General features: G+C 48.8%; 1 protein-coding gene across 20 annotated transcripts in view; it reads right to left on the bottom strand.

The window, feature by feature from the left end:
• Window positions 1-18,290, bottom strand: part of Plekha6 (pleckstrin homology domain containing A6) — a 138,769-nt gene that overhangs the window by 43,713 nt on the left and 76,766 nt on the right. For 2 of the 20 annotated variants that reach the window (XM_076941183.1, XM_076941190.1), the window contains exon 1: window positions 1,852-1,989. The exons of 16 other annotated variants lie outside the window; for them this stretch is intronic. In XM_076941183.1, the coding sequence (XP_076797298.1) occupies window positions 1,852-1,883 (32 nt within the window). In that variant the 5' untranslated portion in view covers window positions 1,884-1,989. Of the gene's footprint in view, window positions 1-1,851; window positions 1,990-12,085; window positions 12,236-17,197; window positions 17,361-18,290 lie in introns of those variants that run through there. 2 more of the 20 variants (XM_076941189.1, XM_076941185.1) reach the window with 2 other exon arrangements.

Raw genomic sequence — 18,290 nt, 5'->3', positions numbered from 1 at the left:
TGGCAGGCCATAGAAGGAGCTGTGGCTCTGTTTCCCCAGCAGGATCATGAGGGAGGAGGGGATGCCTGGGCTACAGTACAGGAGGACTGTGCAGGTAGGCGGGGTCAGAGAGAGGATGAGATCTAGCCACCTCTTGCTGGCTCAGTTTTTAACCACCTGCTAGAGATCCCAGGCTGTCAACACATTCAGTGACATTCATTCAGTGGCCACCTTGGTGGTGGGAGGGAGGGTGACAAGGGGCTTCCCAGCCCCGAGTTTGACACAGTCGAGATTTCATGCAGCATTGTCCCTCCCAGGGACAGCGTCTGCCACACAGAAAATGCTTGCTCATAATTTGCTGAAAAAAAACTCTCTTGTGACCTTGGACGCCTCTCCTGCTCTGTGCTTCATCAGGAAACTCAGAAACTCCAAGATCGAGCTGGGGCTGGGACTCAACCACACTCAAAGACCATGGTCTCCCGTTACGAGGACATTGTAGGGCCCTCAGGATCTGCCAAGTATCAAGGGTCAGTTCTGGCCTAATAGTTGGATCTAATTAAGGGCCGCTGTGGCTAAGAGTGGGGCTGGGAGTTACGCAGAGAGCCTGCCAGAGAGCTGGAGGAGAGCAGGGGCTGGGATTGAGGCAAATGGGTGCATCAGGAGTACCTCTGGCTGACAGGATGTCAAGCTAGCTCCTGGGTGAGCTCCCAGAGGACATGCAGAGAAAAGCAGCATCTTCCAGGGGAGCAATGTCTTTGATAAGTGGGGACCAGTTGGCAAGAATGTGACAGTGTCTAGCCCACAGGGGCTAGATTTGTTAAAAGGTTCCTCCTAGATACCTCCTCAGATATACTTGAAGAGTATACAGGCTCCGGTTGACCAAAAGAGCAGACACGGGGACAGAGGCTGCTAAAGCAGAGGCTTCAGAACACCCACGGCAAAGAGCTGGCCCTCTGCTCAACCATCCTCAAGCCAACCAGAGCCTGAGCCAAGTGTGCTTTGCTTGGTCCCTTCCACACTCTCCCAGTACCCCAGGACATGTCCCAGCCCTCAGGATGCCAGCTGAAGCTAAAGATAATATCAAAGGGTGCTTTTTCCCCCCCTGTGCCCAACCATTGCTGTTCAGATCAAAACCACAGATGTGCAGGAGAAAGAGGTACAGCAGGGCAACAGCTTCAGTCCCTTTGGAAACCTGGCATCTATAAACCTTGAGCTGGACCTAAAGCCTGACCTGGGTTTAAAAGCAGAACATTGCATTTAAACTATAGTCATTCCTCCTTCCTTAACCTTATAAGGATGGTCCCTCAATGTGACCACAGGGAATCTCTACAGGGAAGAGTACCTGCCCTGTTACCCTCATCTCTGGCTTTGGCTCCCTACAGGGCTGAGGGTAGCAATCTGAAACAATGAACATCTTTAAATTGCCAAATTCTGTTTTGTCCAATGTGTAGAATATCTACCTCCTTCCTACCCACCCAACCCCTCCAGGCACCTTTTATTTTGTGTTCCTGGGAGCACCCTGCAGGCAGTTATTCACACACACACACACACACACACACACACACACAATCAGTCTGCTGTTGCTCAGCTCAATTTTCCAGGGCATGGCACACCTCTCCCTGGCCTAAGCCTTCTACCCAGCAACCCTATAAACAATGCACTCTTCCACCGACTGCTACCAATTTCAAAATAGCCTCCCCTTCACAGGCACTGCAATGCAGTAGCCACTGACCTAACTACTCTCCTTTCGGGTCCTGGTCATTTCCAGCAGACCCCTTTACCACCACCAAGCCCTAAAGTCAAACAGGATGAACAACCAACTCAGCTTGCTATGATTTCACAAGGCTCCTGGTCCACAGAGGAAATCCCTACCTGACCCGTCGATCAGCCCGAAACTTCAACATCTTTTTTGGAAGCTCAGTCCCCAGTTCGGCAGCCTCCGAGGAGCCACCAGCCACCCTGCTGCTACCATCCCTCTGAGAAGTAAGTCCTTGGATCCAGTTCTCAATGCTGTGGCAGAGACGCGGGGTGAGCTGGGGCAGACTCCATGGGTTGCCCTTTCTTCCTGGCTCTAGCACAGGAGAACAGGGACAGGGTTCTCTCTGGGTAATGGGAGGGGTAGCTCAGGTGCCCCTAGGGGGCCTGTGGCTTTAACTTCCTAGCATTCGCCTGTGATGATGCTAGTTAGAGGTCCAGAGGCAGAATAAATGGAGAGAGGACCTCCTCCCAGTTCAGGTTCACAAGACAGAAATGCAGAGACGGAGAGAGGCATGCACAGAGCAGGTGTACCGCTTCCAGGTAGTCCGACCTCACTGAGCTAAGGACGCTGAGCAGCTGGGCGGGCGGAGGAACACGGGCTGCATTCCCATCTGCACGGAGACTCATGCCAGCCCAACCTGCAGGGAGAAGGTGCTCCGGCCTCTCCGGCTTCCAGCCCTGACACAGGCTCTGGGGCTGCAAACCTACTTGCTTCTCAGAGACCTCCCAAGCCCTTCTGAGGGTTAAAGGAAGCTTCAGGTTCATTGGCTGTTACTGTTGCTGTGAAGCTGAAGAGTATTGAAGAAGTCTCCGTTCTCTCCTCTCAGCCTGCCCAGCTCTCATTTATACAGACAGGAGCATAATACACGCGAAGCGGCTCTGCGATCGGCCTGACCCACTCGCCTCTCCGGCAGCTCACTTGCCCTCCAAGTGTGCTGGTCCAGCTGGGAAGAAGCTGGACACACACAGGCCAAGTGTATGGGCAGGATGTCAGTGGAGCCCCAGCTGCTGGCAAAGATCAGCTTCTTTACTCAGGCGAAGTGGAAGAAAACCTTCCTCCCAAGGCTGGTGAGGAAGAGGGCAGGGAATGGGGTGGGTGGGCGGGGGGTCACTGTGTATCTATTGCTGCAAATCCTCCCAGATGCAAGATGATAAATTCCAGCTGGTAACTGTCAGATCTGCTCGGCTGCTAGGAGATTTGCATGGATGGTAATTCCCCCGAATTTTCCATAGGTCAAGGCTAGTCAAATCTCTTTCTCACTGTCCTCTGTGCTTTAGGGTTCTAGCAAGGCCTTTTGAAGGTCATCTCTTTATCCCCCTGCCTCCAGACAAGCTCTTATCAATGCTCATAAGTGCTTTGGAGGTTTGTAAAGGATTCCAGCAAAGGAGAACCCCGGCTCAATGTCATCTTAAAGAGCCAAGATGCTCTGATGTAAAGTTTCAGCTCCTCTGCTTTCTCTGTGTGTCTGTTCACACGACAGGCTCTTTTCTAACCAAGGTGCTTCTTTTTGCAGCACCGGGCATTCTGTTGACCTCATAGTCTGTTGTTATGGCAACTCTGTGATATCACAGTAGACACGCCAAAGGGCGGGACTGATCTAATTGTTTGGACTGAGGTCAGAGGAACAATGGGAACAGTAAACAGAAAAACAAACTGGTCAACATTATTATTTAACCCCTGAAGAGACAAGCTGGCCAGGTGTAACTGGGGTCACAGCTGTTGATATTTAAACAGCTAATCCTAAATCCAAAAGGTCAATATATTCAGCCATTCAGTGGGACTTTGGTAAATGATTTATCTTGGTGGCAGGAGGCCTTAGATTTGGGATTGAACCTGTCTCCAGTTCCTTAAGCCAGAACCTTCCCAGATGCCTTCTTGAGTTCCCTGTCTGCCTATCATAGGTATTCAATAAAGTTTTGTTCAATGTACAAATGAACAGACAAAAAGAGACTCCCCAATGCTCTGGTGTCATTTTTAGCCACCTGCATTCGGAGGCTGAGATTCCATTGTCAAGGGCTTCCCCACCTCAGCTCCCACTTACAATTAATTACTTCCTCTCCAGGAGGGAAGCTCTGTTTCTGTCCCTTCGCCCCCTCACTCGGCTTCCCTGACTGGCTCCCCCTGAATATATGGCTTGGCTTTCATCCATCTTCATTAAGAGGAGAAGAAAATTAAACTCATATGAACAGGAGGGGGAGAGGGTGGGGTGCATTGGGAAAATGAGTTTTCTTCCTCTAGGAGGCAAAAAATATCCCCCTTCTCTTCAAGCTGAGCTCAGGGGCCTCCCACAGCCTTTGCTCAAGTTAAATTACTTCTCTGGTGCTATTCGAAGACAGCACAAGAGGGTGGGGATGGTAAGCACAGACTCCTGGGCGGAGAGAGCCCCCAGGTCCTCAGGGTTACAGCAGAGCACAGAAGGCCTGCCTGGTGCCCCTCACCACTACCTGCACAGAATGACAGGGTTTTATCTTAAGTTAGATAGCAGGAAAGATTTACCAGGTATAGAATATCTTAAAAGGAAACCATTTTCTTCCTTCTTTTTACTACCCTTGGGAATGTCAAAAAACGCTTCCTCTTCTCAAGGCAGATAGCTAACGACAGACCCAACTGGACCTTTCAAATTCCACTCCCCAAAGAGTGTAAAAATCAGGAAGTAAAAGACTTGGCAGCAAGAAGAAAGAATACCCTTGATTTTCAGAGCTGCCCGGGAGATGGTCACTTCTCTATGGACGAGGTAACTCACTGGGAGTGCCAGCCGAAGGGAACTGGGCAGGTCGGTCTCCAAGATGGCACCCATTGAGTCTGTAAGTTAGTCTTCAAGGTGGCACCCAATGAGTCTGCAGTACGGTCTCACCTGTTTGGCCCTTAGTTTGCTCATGTGCTAACAAGGCTTCTAGTCTAATCCAATGAATGAATCCCTGAAAACCTTCAGTGTGAACTATTTCATGCACAACATAGGGTGGCCATCCTTGAAAATGACCAAGAAACATGTTGGGTGCAGGAGCAAGGAAGCCAAAGACAGATGAGAGCACAGTAATCGAGATGAGGCAGGGAGATGAGGAGGGGCTGGGGCTGGGGCAGGCGCACTAAGTGCCAAGACCCAACCCTTCCCTCTGCCTCATTAGGGCATTTCTGTGGTTCAAGATATCCAAGCTCCTATGTAGCGTGCACCTGGGACCACACAGTTAAAACCTTAGTCTTCATCGCCCCGAGCAAGCATGCAGGGACACAAGGATGAACACGAGCATACACGTACATCCCACCCCAGGGTAGATGTCCAGAGCTCCCACTGACAAACTTTGAAAACCTGAAGAACACACTCCACTCCTTTGACCCCACTGTACCGAGAAGCTTCTTTTCCATAGACCCTGAGACTCTGCTGACAGAATCAGCTTTGGCCATGCTTCCCCAAGCTCAGAATGCCCATCACCAGCTCTGCAGGATGTAGGTGGCTAGCGAGAAGAGCTGAGATGAGGCAGGGGACTAGCCTTCACAATTCCTTCTTTTTTTCCAAGCCAGCAAATTCCAGCAGAGGCTGATGGCAGGGACTCTGCAGCCAACGAGGGAAGCTTGGCTCTTGCCTTGTTCCCCTGTCTGGGTCTCATCATCATTGTCAAAGAGCCTTATCTGCCCCGGCATCCTGTCCCAATTAAAAACCAGCTCAGTTTACATTTCCAGCTCTCTCGACTGCTAGATTCCTGAAGCTCCCTGGCTGTTCTGAGAGAAAACACTTTCCTAGCCAACCACTCCCTACAGCAGCCTTTGCTTTACCTCCAGCTGCTGCATCAAGAAGTCAAAGGGAGGGATGAGGGCCCAGGCAGCACCTCTGGGGGTTTTCAGGTGGAAAGACACCCCCCCTTTCTACAACACTGTCTCTCCCCTCTCCATCTACAGAACACAATACTGGCTCCAAGCACTAGGAACCACGTCCATCAGTCTCCCTCTCAGTGGCTTATCTTCTTTCTTCTCTGCCCTTGCTCCACCCCTGCTTTCAGGGCTACCATTATTTCCTGTATGATATAAATAGTATGCCCTCCCACTCAAGCTCGGAACACCTTAACATGCTAGACCCCTGAGCTGAGAGTCCAGGAGACAGGACCCAGATACCCCTTCCTGTCCATTTCTGCCTTGTCTTAGAGTTCCACTCCAACCTGAATGGTCCATGGCACCTTCCCCAGCTGCAGTGGCCAGACTAGGGAGGAGATGCCAGAGAAATTCACCGGGCTCAGCCTCGACCTCAGGAAGGGGAGTTGGCTCAGTTACCAGGGAGGTACACATGGGGTAAGCACAGGTCAGGGCCCTAGGTATGCTCCCTCCTAGCCCACACAGCTGCCCTCCTTCTGTATGGCACAGTCAGCTTATTCCTACCATAGGAGAGGGGACAGGCCAGGGCACAAAACAGAACATAGTCTTCAGTTAGGGCAGAAAGAAATTCTACAGGCAAACACATGCAACTCTCCTACACTATGCACTTCAAATAATCTTGTCTCTACATTATTTGTTTTATTCTATTGGATTCCAACTGTCTGTTGAAAGATGGCAGTAATCTAGGCGGATGATCACTGTAAGTCCTCCCTGTTAGCAGGTGAAGAGCTGTTTGCTATGCCTCTCTGGGGTTAAGCTAACCTCTCCAGCCAGTGCTGGGGCCTGGCTGCCTCTCCATAACACAGAGCCCGGGAAGTTAAAGCTGGCCACAGGCTTTACCAGAGCACCATGCCACCCTCTTCTCTGGCGTGTAAATGACGGTGCACTGTCCCAGGGGTGGAGGCACTGCCTGCCTGTCTGATATCAAGAACCTGTCAAGTTAGTGAGAATTTCAGTCAGTCCTGAGGCTCAGGAGTCACTGTGCACAGAATAGGCCACGCCCCCTTAACCGGGCCCAGACTAGAGAAGTGGGGTAAACCCACTCCAGTCCCCATACTGTGTTGTGGTCCTTGTTGAGACCAGGAGGGAAAATGGAGAGGAAGGAGGGCTACCTGCAACCCCAAGTCTCTACTTTTCCTCCCCTGGCCTTCCTGGGGAGTCAAGCCAGATAATGTTTCCTCCCTGTGTCAGCAGGATCCACAGAGGTGACAGGGTAGAGCAATAATTAATTAGGCTTCTTCCCTTGGCTCTGGGTTGACTCCCAAACTCCTGCCCTTCAGAGGCTGAGGGCAGCAGCGTGCTTCTGCTTCCGGCTCTACTGAAGGTCAGCCAAACCATCTCTCATTCCTAACTCAGCAGAGCTGGTCCTGGCGTCCCACAGGAATCAGCAACCCCACCCTCCTTGTCCCACGGGACGGACTTTTATAGTGAGTGTTTGGACAGTAACCAGCCAGACTGACAGCCCTGCTTCCACATCCTCAGAAGCATCCCATGCCTTCTCGTTCCCCATCCAGCAACTTGAGGCCGTCAAGCTGTTCAGTGCCTGTTTCCTCATTTTTACAAGAAAACAACAGTAGTAAGCGATGTCTTCTTTCCTACAAGACCAGACAGTGGTGGAAAACTAGGCCCTACTGCTATGAATGGGGTGCAGAATGAAGAAAACAAAACTCCCTGCTGTCTTGTCCTTACCCTGGACTGAGGCAGTAAGGCCTAGGGAGTGGTCAAGAGGACAAGGCTTATCCTGGTCACAGAGACAGGCAAAGCAGCAGTCTCCTTGAGCTTCCCAGGGTCCTCCTGTCAATCACTCTGGATTCCCCATTCCCCAGGATGAGGAGCCTTATAGTTCAGTGGAAGAGTCTGGTTTCACAAGGCTCCAAGAACACAACAGTTCTTTCATTGTTAACATCTGCCAGCTGCAGCAGGTCTGGAGACAATGCAGGATGTAGGATGGGGGTTCCCAGTGCGGGTGATGAGTGCCTGGGTGTGGGGTAAGTTAGAATAGTCACCTCTTAACTGCCTACAGCCTAAGTCTTTGGGGCTGTGCTAGATCCTCACCTCCTACATCGGGCTGAACGAGGGCTGAATGAGTGTTTGGTGGAGTAGCAGGACAGAGACCCGTTTCCACTGACTAGCCACAAAGCAGAGACTTTGCCTAGGGAAAGATTACATAGCCATAAATCTCTGGAGCTGGCAGGCAAGAGCCTAGACATCTGCTCCTGGAGGGGTTGGGGGTTGGCGCTCCTACCTGGTGGCGCATGAAGATCAGATGCCAAGGCAGAAATGAAGGTGAAGCTGGCATTGCCCCTCACCTTCCATAAAGCCCAGTCTCTGAGACTTCCCTGAGGGGCTTCAGTCTGAGACTGAGAGAGACAGGGCAAGGTGGCATACAGATGGGTGGTGGGAAGTTCTGACTGCCTCTTTCTGCAAAGAGAGAGGAGTTTGGAGTTTCTTATGCCTCTTGGGAGCTCGCCAAGGGCTGAGCTGTCTGTCTCTCTGTCTTACTGATGTGAGGAGGCTCCAGTACTAGCTGAAACAAGGGTCAAGCCTGAGACTAGCCAGAATGCCTGTGTCTGGGAGGGCCTCTGTGTGCTCAGCAGCACCTCAGGGGCACTCTCGCAGGAGCACCCTCATGGTCAGTGAGGTCTGAAAGGACTTGGAGAGTGTGTAGAGGAAGCTGTCTCACCACCCTGTGTAGATTCTCCTTCAGGAAAAGGGTGGAACCATTATCTCAGGCAGGAGCCTCTCTGGCTAACTCACTTTGCGTCTTTGGGTTTTAGTTTTTCATTCTGTAACACCGAGCAAGACTGGGGTTGCTTGAGGGGTTGGGGGGAAGGTTTTAAATAAAATCATACAGAGCCAGGAAATGGTGGTGCACACCTTTAATTCCAGCACTTGGGAGGGAGAAGCAGGGAGATTTCTGTGAGTTCAAGGCTAGCCTGGTCTAAAGAGGGAGTTGCAAGACAGCCAGGGATATATGCAGAGTAACCCTGTCTTGAAAAAAATAAGTTAAAGTAAAATCATAAAGCACTTTGGAGAGAGCTTGCACATACAGCTGCTCAGTTCATGGCTGGTGTGACAATCATTAATAAAGAAAGCCACACCCCACATCTGTACCATCCAGTCTGATGGTCACTACAGCATCCCACATCTGTACCATCCAGCCTGATGGTCTTTACAGCATCCCACATCTGTACCATCCAGTCTGATGGTCACTACAGCATCCCACATCTGTACCATTCAGTTTGATGGTCTTTACAGCACCCCACAATGGTACCATCCAGCCTGATGGTCTTTACAGCACCCCACAACTGTACCATCCAGCCTGATGGTCTTTACAGCACCCCACAATGGTACCATCCAGTCTGATGGTCTCTACAGCACCCCACAATGGTACCATCCAGTCTGGTGGTCACTACAGCATTTTACATCTGTACTATCCAGTCTGATGGTTTCTACAGCACCCCACATCTGTACCATCCAGTCTGATGGTCACTACAGCATCTCTTATCTGTATACCATCCAGTCTGGTGGTCACTAGTCATACTCAAATTTGTATTAAGTTTTAAAAGCATTAAAATGTCAATGCCTCAGACTAACCATATTGCACTGAGGCTTAGTCGCCACGGAGACTGCCATACAAGACAGGACCATCTCATCATGGTAGAATGTCATTTTTCTAGACAGTACTGATCTACTCTTCCCAGCCGCTAACGATTTTTAATTATATGGGACAACTCCAAACCACTGAACCCTTTTAGCAATGGCTATGTGCTCAGTATCTCTGGAAACACAAGGCCTATTACAGTCCTAAACTATACCAACAAGAATGGAAAAGTTGCCCCCAGCTACAACAGAGAGGTAAAAATTAAAAATCAAGACTGGACATAGTGGCCATATGTGCCTGTAATCCCAGCATTCGCTAGCTGAGGGAATAACGACCAAGAGCTCATGGCTAGCCTGGGACAGAAACCTTATCTTTAAACAAAATTGACTCCTCTCCAAATCCAATCAAAGGTGGCAGAGCTTTAATCTGGGCAGAGGAGGAGCACGAGGTTCTCTGTGAGTTCAAGGCCAGCCTGGTCTACATAGTGAGTTCCAGGACAGCCAGGGCCACATAGTGAGACCTTGTTTAGAAAAAAAGAAAATCCATTTACAGTTTTAATGATCCATTGGCTTTTAAATCAATGCATTAAGACTCCATAGTCTGGAATTATCACTACCAAGAGCCTCCTTTTGGCATAGGGCCAGAGGGACATACTTAGAAATGATTCTAATAATTGAAGGAGATGGATAGGGAGCAAGATGGAGCAAGAAAGGGTGGAGTCACCTAGAGACAGAGACTGACTGGTCCTATTTCCTGCTGGGATCCAGCCAGCCTCCAGCTAATGTTGATGAGGAAAGAGAAAGGAAGGCGCCTCCTGTAGGCCTTGGGGCCAAAGGGAAAGGAGGACCTGGAGGGAAAGAGATAAAGGAGCTGCCACCAGATAGGCAGTCTTAGGATTCTTCCTTCCTTCCTTCCTTCCTTCCTTCCTTCCTTCCTTCCTTCCTTCCTTAAGCTTTCCCACCTCTGCCCCTCCCCCATGCAGACCGGAAGCCCTGGAGAGTCACCTGTGATGCAACCTCAATCTATGAAAAACCGAACAGCCAAGGAGCAGGTGCCAGGGAGAAACACTAGACAGGAGGGAAATGGTCTCAGAGAAAAGAAGGGCTCCCAGGCCTAGTGCCCAGGCCACTTCCCAAGCAAGACAATGTTAGCTTTGGTCAGTGACACCCAAGTTACAGATGAGTCTGCCCACACCTACCTGTTGGAGCAATTCTGATCTGCTGAAAGGCCCAGTGCAAAACAAAAACACAGGGCTCTAGTTCACAGCTCAAGTACAGAAACCAAACAAGAGGTCCTTCTGAGCATGTGTGGCAAGCCCACAGGTGTCATCCACCCCACTGGGTATAGCAGTTCCTCTGTAATTCCCCGGAGAGGGGTTAGATAAAGGCTGTCTGATTGCATTTGTGGCTGGCAATCTGAATACAAGGCACACAGGGTGAGTCTGTCCATTCCTCTCCTAGATTCTACTTCCCCCTCTTTCTTGGCCTCAGCTGCCCAGAAACTTGGCTCCTTCTGCACGTGGCCTCCTGGGTTTAGTGGCCAGCACCTCCCTCTTACTGTCCTGGTTTCTGTTTGCCTCCTGGAAACCCCACCAGAAGGAAGCACTGCAGCAAGCCACGAAGGGTTAGGTTTACTCTGTCTCTCAAATCTGCCTTTGAGACCAGCATAGGGAGTGCTCTGATCCAGAGATGGTCCCCATGCAGGTGGGGCCATCACAGGCATTATGTCATCCAATCATCTTCCTCCCAAGAGAGGCAGGGGGAACAAAAGAGCTCTTAGCAAAGAGGGAGAGTGTGTGTGTCAACATTTCTTCTTTGATGACAATTTCTTTTTAAAAAGTCATATGAGCATATAAGACACACACACATACACTCACACACATACTCACTCACACATACACACACACTCACACAGAGACACACACTCACACAGACACACACATACTCACACTCACACACATAGACGCACAGACACTCACACACACTCTCTTACACAAACACACAGACTCTCTCTCACACACACGAACACACACTTACATACACTAACACACATACACACTCAAACACAAACACACTCTCACAATCACACACACATACACTCATATACACACATACTTATACATATTCTCTCTCTCACACACACACACACTCTCTCTCTCACACAAACACACAGACAGACAGACAGACACACAGACACACACCTCTGTAGGCACTTCATCCATTGCCTCTTACAAAGCCAAGAACTTTTGTCCATACTCCTGGTCAGATTACCAGAAGGTGTCAAAGACCACAAGCGCTGTTAAGGGTGAGGGGACACCCTTCCAGGAGGAAGTTGAGGGGTAGGGACAACAAACCTAAAAGCAAAAGATTTGTTCTTTTTTTTTCTTCCAGATTTCAGTTTTACTCCCAAATGACAACTTAGCCTTTTAATGAGTGACCAGTTCACCCCCAATTCTGCCTGCAGCCTGTCCCTTCTCCAGCCCTATTCTCTGTGCCCTTTACAAGCACTGCCCCCATCTACGGCTCTGTCCCTGTGAGCCTGCTTTGCTCAGAGATCCTAGCCCCTCTCTGGAGACAATGACTGAGAGAGAGAGCCTCTGGGCTTTGTACAAGGGGTGGTTTCAGGAAACCATTGTCTCCTCCACAGGACAGGCCATGCAGCTGCGGCTCCGACTGTCAGGGTCGCCCCTTAGCTGAGAACCATTCTGAAGAGTTCCTTCTCACAAAAGTGGGGGAGCCTAGAGTCTGGCCCAGCTGAAAATTTGTTTATGGTGTGACCAAAGCCCCCTCTGGCTGCTGAACACACAGTTAGCACTGCCTCTCACCAGCTCCAGAACCACAGAGACAAACATATACCAAACCGACAGCCACTTTACTCACCAGCCTGGTGCGATCCCTAGTCTCTGCTGCCTCTAACTCCTTTCACACTCAGGAATAGGGAAAGGTTTCCCTTTAATACCCAGCAGGTCCCTGTGGAAAGCAATCATTAACAGCCACACATGCTGACTGGCCTTAACCCCTTCAGTGCTGGGCTGCCACAATCCAGCTGCTGGACTGTCCTATATCCCCTTTGCCTATCCCTGAGCGAGTGGTAGCTCTTAGCAGGCTGCCATCTACCTTCATAATGCTGCTGCCTCCCTTGAGGAGAGCAAGGGCTGGGAGTCCCACCCAGGTCTCCTCACCTAATTGGAGCATGCCTACACCCTGAGGCGCTTAACTCTGGCATGGTGCCCAATTGGATGAGCCCACATTAGGAAATATTTGCCAGGCAGGCCAATAGAGAAGCCAGGATCCGGGGGAGGGATGATATTTTTTATTTATTCCTTGAGGAGGGTGTGCAGACAAAAGTAGTCATAGTATCATCCATAGCCCTGGGACAGATGCAGAGAGAAGGCCATCTCAGACTCGGGGAAGCCTCTAAGATGCTCTAAGGACAGAATCCTGGAGGCCTCCTAAGCAACTGAACACTTGCTGCTGAGCTAAACGGTTCTTCTTCCCCCTCTTCTTTTCCTCCTCCTCCACCTCTTTCTCTCCTCTACTCCTCTGCCCTACTCAGGAGTTTTGAGAGGGGGATTTGGAAACCCCAAGAAGGGGAAACACCACCAGGTAAAGAACTGTGTGAACACGGACATTCTTCATATTCTAAAGTTCTAGAAATCATTTGTGCAGAAATCATTTGGAACAACATGCAGGTGACAGGTAGGCAGGCTTGGGAAGAGACGAAAATCCCGCCTTTTCTCTTTAAAAATAGGTAACCGACTTAAGAAAATCTCAATCCAGCAGAAAAGTGTCTACGTGTAGGGCACATGCAAATCTACACAGAAACGCAAAAAAGAGCAGCGCCCATGGTGAGTGCCTTGCCAACATTTTCCCAGTTTGAGGAAGAAAGCAGGTAGTCTCTAACTCTGCCTTGAGGCTGAGGCAAAGCCAGAGCATCCCACAAGAGCAGAGAAAGGCACTGGGCATGTTCTTATTGAACAGTTACTTCCTAGAGAGCGAGGTGTCTGTGTGTAAAGCCTACCTGGGGCTTGTTGTTGTTGTTGTTGTTGTTGTTGTTATTATTATTGTTGTTGTTGCTGTTCCTGCTGCTGCTGCTGTTGTGAGTATAACTAAAATGCCATAGGAGATAGAATACAAGCTCCTTCTGCTACACACACAGTTGGCACTCCCGCTTCCTTACAGCCCCAGATGCCTGACTAGCTCTGAACCTCAGCCAGCCAGGTTTAGTAACTGGCACTCTTCCTTATCACCTTGGTTCCTGTTTGCCTATCAGTAAGCCAGCCACTGTGGCTCAGGACCCTCATTCACAACAGCCAGGGGTCCTTATCTTATCTTTAGTAATGCCTTCCCAGTCGCCTGGAGCCTAGCTTGCCCTGGTTTCTTAAAGGGGCTATACTACCTACTCCACTTGCGTTTAAGAACATGCCAGAGATCTATCTGAGTGTTTTATGCGGGATCTGAATTTACTGTAACTCCCTTCCTCCTCCTCACCTTACCTTCATGGCTGCCTCAGGGCCACTCCTGAAAAGATTTCAACAGAGCAAGATGTTGGGGCTTTCAAAGACAGTTTAAAAGCTTATGGTATCAGGCAGACACCCAGCACCTTAGGTTGAAGTGAGGTTGAAGGGGTAGGAAGACGCTTGGGATATAATATTAGTTGTATTTCCACATACTAGCAATAAGCAATGAAAACATCATTTATAATAGTTGGAAAATAACAAACCCTTAAGGCTAAGCTTAACAAGAGATGCAAAATCTATGTGCTGAAAAGCATAAGACACTACTCAGAGGAATTAGATAAGATCTAAAGGAGAAATTATTTTCTTTGGTCAAAGGACAATATTATTAAGACATCTATTCTCCCAATATTTTTCTATTGATGCAACAAAATCCCAGAAAGTTCTTTATAAAAACTGAGACACAATAAAATCTAAAATTCACAAGGAAATTCAAAGGACTTAGAACACTCTAATCAGAAAACTTTTTAAGAAGAATAGCTCCTAGCACTCAGGAGACAAGGTAGGAAGATCATGAGGTTTGGGCTGCCCGGGCCAAATGAGACCATGTCTCATAAAAACAAACTCTGAGGCCCCAAGTGTAGCCCAGTTGGCAGAAGGCTTGCCTCATATGCATAGGCTCTGGGTCTGGTTCCCAGCACTAAGGCGCACATCTACAATACCAGCACTGGGGATGGGGGAAGGAGAGGCAGCAAGATTGGAAGTTCATGGTCATCTTTGACTGCATAGCAGGTCTAAGATGGGGTGAAAGCAGGTGGAGGAAGGGGTGGCAGGACTGAGAATATAGTTCCACGGTAGAGCACCAGCCTAGCATGAGAAAGGACCTGAGTTCAAGTCCTACCACAGAAGAAAATGAGGAGAAGGAGGAGGAGATGGGGGATGTAAAATGGAGCAAGAAAGGGTAGAATCACCTAGAGACTGACTGGTCCTCTTTCCTGCTGAGATCCAGCCAGCCTCCAGCTAATGTTGATGGAGAAAGAGAAAGGAAGGAGCCTCTTGTAGGCCTTGGGGCCAAAGGGAAAGGAGGAGCTGGAGGGAAAGAGATAAAGGAGCTGCCACCAGATAGGCAGTCTTAGGATTCTTCCTTCCGTCCCTGCACCATCTGCCCTTACTCCTATAAATAAATCCATCCATTATGATAAATTTGTATTGAGCAAGATATAAAGGTGATTTTAATTACATGGCATTGGACAAGTGGTAGATCCAAATGCCAACTAACCAACCAGAGAAAGGGGAAAAATCCTTCATGGAACTGGAAAGATGGCTCAGATGTTAAAGAACACTGGCTGCTCTTGCAGAGGAGCAGGATTCAATTCCCAGCACTCATATGGCTGCTCCCAACTATCCACTCTAGTTTCCTTGGGACTTCCAAGAGTGCCAGGAATACATATGCATGGGCGTGCATGAACGCGCGCAAACACACACACACACACACACACACACACACACACACACACACACTAAATAAATCTTACAGAAAAAGAAACCCCCAGCAAAACTCAACAGTTGAAAAGCAACTTAGAATAGACCACGGTCCCAAGAATAAGAGCTAAAAGTACATTTCTAGAAGAAAATATGAGAGAAAAATCTCAAGAGACTTTGGGATTGTCTAAGAAAACTCGATTAAAAAAAAAAAAAAACTTCACCAAATAAAAGATGTTGTTCTTAAAAAGACATTGTTCCAAAAATGAAAGGCCATTAGAGAGCATCCCACATATAGAACTGACATGAGATTTCCACAAGAACACATAAAGGGCACACAACATATATGGAGACAGTAAACACTACCACAGAAGACAGGAAGTACACAGTGTAATGATCACGTGATGCCGTCTGTATACCGAATGTGTGGGAGTGTCCGTGGTTTTAAAACAACTAACACTGAAATGCTGACCGATGCCCAGTGGTTCAGCAGGTAGAGGCTCTGGAACAGATAGGAACGGTGTATCTATCTGGAGGAAAGCCAGCTGTTTCCTGAGAAATTAAAGATACAGTCACCATAGAGCCCACCTATTCCACTCCTCCATATTTATAGAGAGGATTTACAGCCTGCGCCTACACACAGATATGCACACCAATGCTCACAGTGCCTTTACATGATACCTCCAAACTGAAAACAGCTGTCTACAAACCTGTGAACACAACATGAATCCACAGGACAGGGTGGCACTCAGCAAGAGAAGGAATTACTAATGTAGGCAATGAAATGCACGGATCTCAGAACAATTACATTGAGTGAATGAGCCCAGACCTTTCCAAAAGAGAGTACACACTGTAAGATTCTATTATAAAAATGCTTTAAAAATTGCAAGCTAATTTACAGTGGCAGAAAGTAGACCAGGGTAGCCTGAGGACAGGGTGGAACAGGGATTACAAAAGAGACAGGAAGCAATTTGGGGGAGTGATTGGGACTCCCTCCCCTCCCCGCACCTAGAGACTGAACCTAAGACCTTGCACTAAGCTATATTCCTCTGCCTTTTATTATCTTAATTGTGGCAAGAAGATTACAAATTTGGGACCAGCCTGAGCTACACAGTAAAACCTTATCCCCCAAATTAAAAAAGGCAGAATGTTGTTTCAGCCTCTAAATCTATGCCATTTTTTTTATGTCAACTATAGTTCAGTAAAAGTATACAAAAGAAAAGCCTTGCCGGGCGGTGGTGGCGCACGCCTTTAATCCCAGCACTTGGGAGGCAGAGGCAGGCGGATTTCTGAGTTCGAGGCCAGCCTGGTCTACCGAGTGAGTTCCAGGACAGCCAAGGCTATACAGAGAAACCCTGTCTTGAAAAACAAAAAAAAAAAAACAAAAAAAAAAAAAAAAAAAAAAAAACAAAAACAAAAACAAAAAAAAAAAAAAAAAAGAAAGAAAAGCCTTTAAACAAAATTTCTTCCTCTTGATGCACACCTTACGTTTTAGGTGTGGATGGAGCTCAGAGAAGGAATGAGACTGGGCAGAAGCCAGCCTCTCTTTCCTAGTGGCCTCTTCCCTCTGATGGAAGCAGTTCTGAACAGCAGGGACGGCCAGGGGTCCTTACCAACCTGTGTTTTCCTCATGGCTCTGCAGCAGGTAACTCAGGCAGGCCCACATGTGTGCACACAAACCCAAAGGATCGCTTCTTTGTATTATGCCCAATACAGCCTCATGATTCAGCAAATATCCACCACTATTTCATTTGATTCTTTTATGGCCCATGAGGCTGGCAGGAAAGTGTTATCAACTCTAAGTAAACACAGAAGCAAGGGGCCTTAGTGGGTAATGGTGCTTCCTGTGCAAGCTTGACAACCTTAGTTCAATCCCTGGAGCCCCGTTACAGGTGGAAGGGAGAACTGACTCCATAAAGCTGTCGTCTGACCCCCACAAACCACCTATGACACACGCATCTGCACTCCACATCTCACACACACACAGTCATAATAAACAAATGAACAAGCGTGACTCCAAAGCTCTGAGGGGGTCTTGGATGAAATAACCTACCTTGGGGTCTTTTCCTCCTAGCCACAGGACCTGTACTCCTCAAGGCTGTGTCCCTCTACCCTGGCTTGGCTCTCAGAGGCCTGGGGAATGCAGACCCACATCTTGAGCTCACTCAGTCCTGGGTGTGGACAACACCCCCATGAGCTCTGGAAGTGGTTACAAACAGCAAAAGACCTAGCGGGGTGGGATCAGGATCAACTGAGGGGAGCTGTGATATCAGGACAGGGAGGGCTCGGGGATCCAGGGATCTAATTAGATCACACATTCGATGTGAAGAGGGGGAAAGGCCAACCAAACACCACTCCCTAGCCGGAAGTCTAGTGGGTGTGGAAGCAGCTGGAAGCTGTTAGACCAGAGGCTCCCAGCCAAAGGCCTCTGTACCCTTCCTCTCCCCGCTCTCCATCCCAACCCTCCCTCTGTTCTGGCCAGACAGAAGAGCCTCTGGCTGGGAACCCTACTTTTCTCTCCCTTGTTCTGAGGATGGGATGCCTGGGAGGGGGTAAACCAGTCCTGCAGGGCACAGGGGTACAAAGTATAAGGGGTACCCCAATCTCAGCAACCAAGACTCTGGTGCAAATCTAGAGTGGTTGTTTTGCCGCACTGATGACAGAACCCAGGTCCCTGGGAGTCAAGCAAGTGAGCCACACCACCACCACCACTGTGGCAATTGTATTTTTTGAAATAAAAACTAATACAATAAACAGGCGCAAGGAGCACTGACATGTCACGTCAAGGCAGCTATGTGTTTAGGGCATTTTCCCTCGGCCCGGGCTTGGGTATAGCCTGGAGGGGTACTGCTGTTGGTCCTGACCTGATTTAAAATAGCAAAGGTTTTTCACAATTTTTTTCTAATGTTGTACTAAAACATCCATCTATGGGACCAGAGAGATGGCTCAGTGACTTAGAGCACTTGTTGATACTACAGAGGACCTGGGTTCGATTCCCAGCACTCACATGGTGGGTGGCTCACAACCATTGGTAACTCCAGTTCCAGGGGATTTATCACCATCTACTGACTTCCATGGGCCCCTGGCATGTACGTGGCGTATAGACGTATATGCTAGCAAAACATTCATATACATAAAATAAATAA

This window comes from Arvicanthis niloticus, chromosome 10 (assembly GCF_011762505.2).
Source record: "Arvicanthis niloticus isolate mArvNil1 chromosome 10, mArvNil1.pat.X, whole genome shotgun sequence".
NCBI lineage: Eukaryota > Metazoa > Chordata > Mammalia > Rodentia > Muridae > Arvicanthis > Arvicanthis niloticus.
This window is presented reverse-complemented; position numbering and strand designations above follow the sequence as displayed.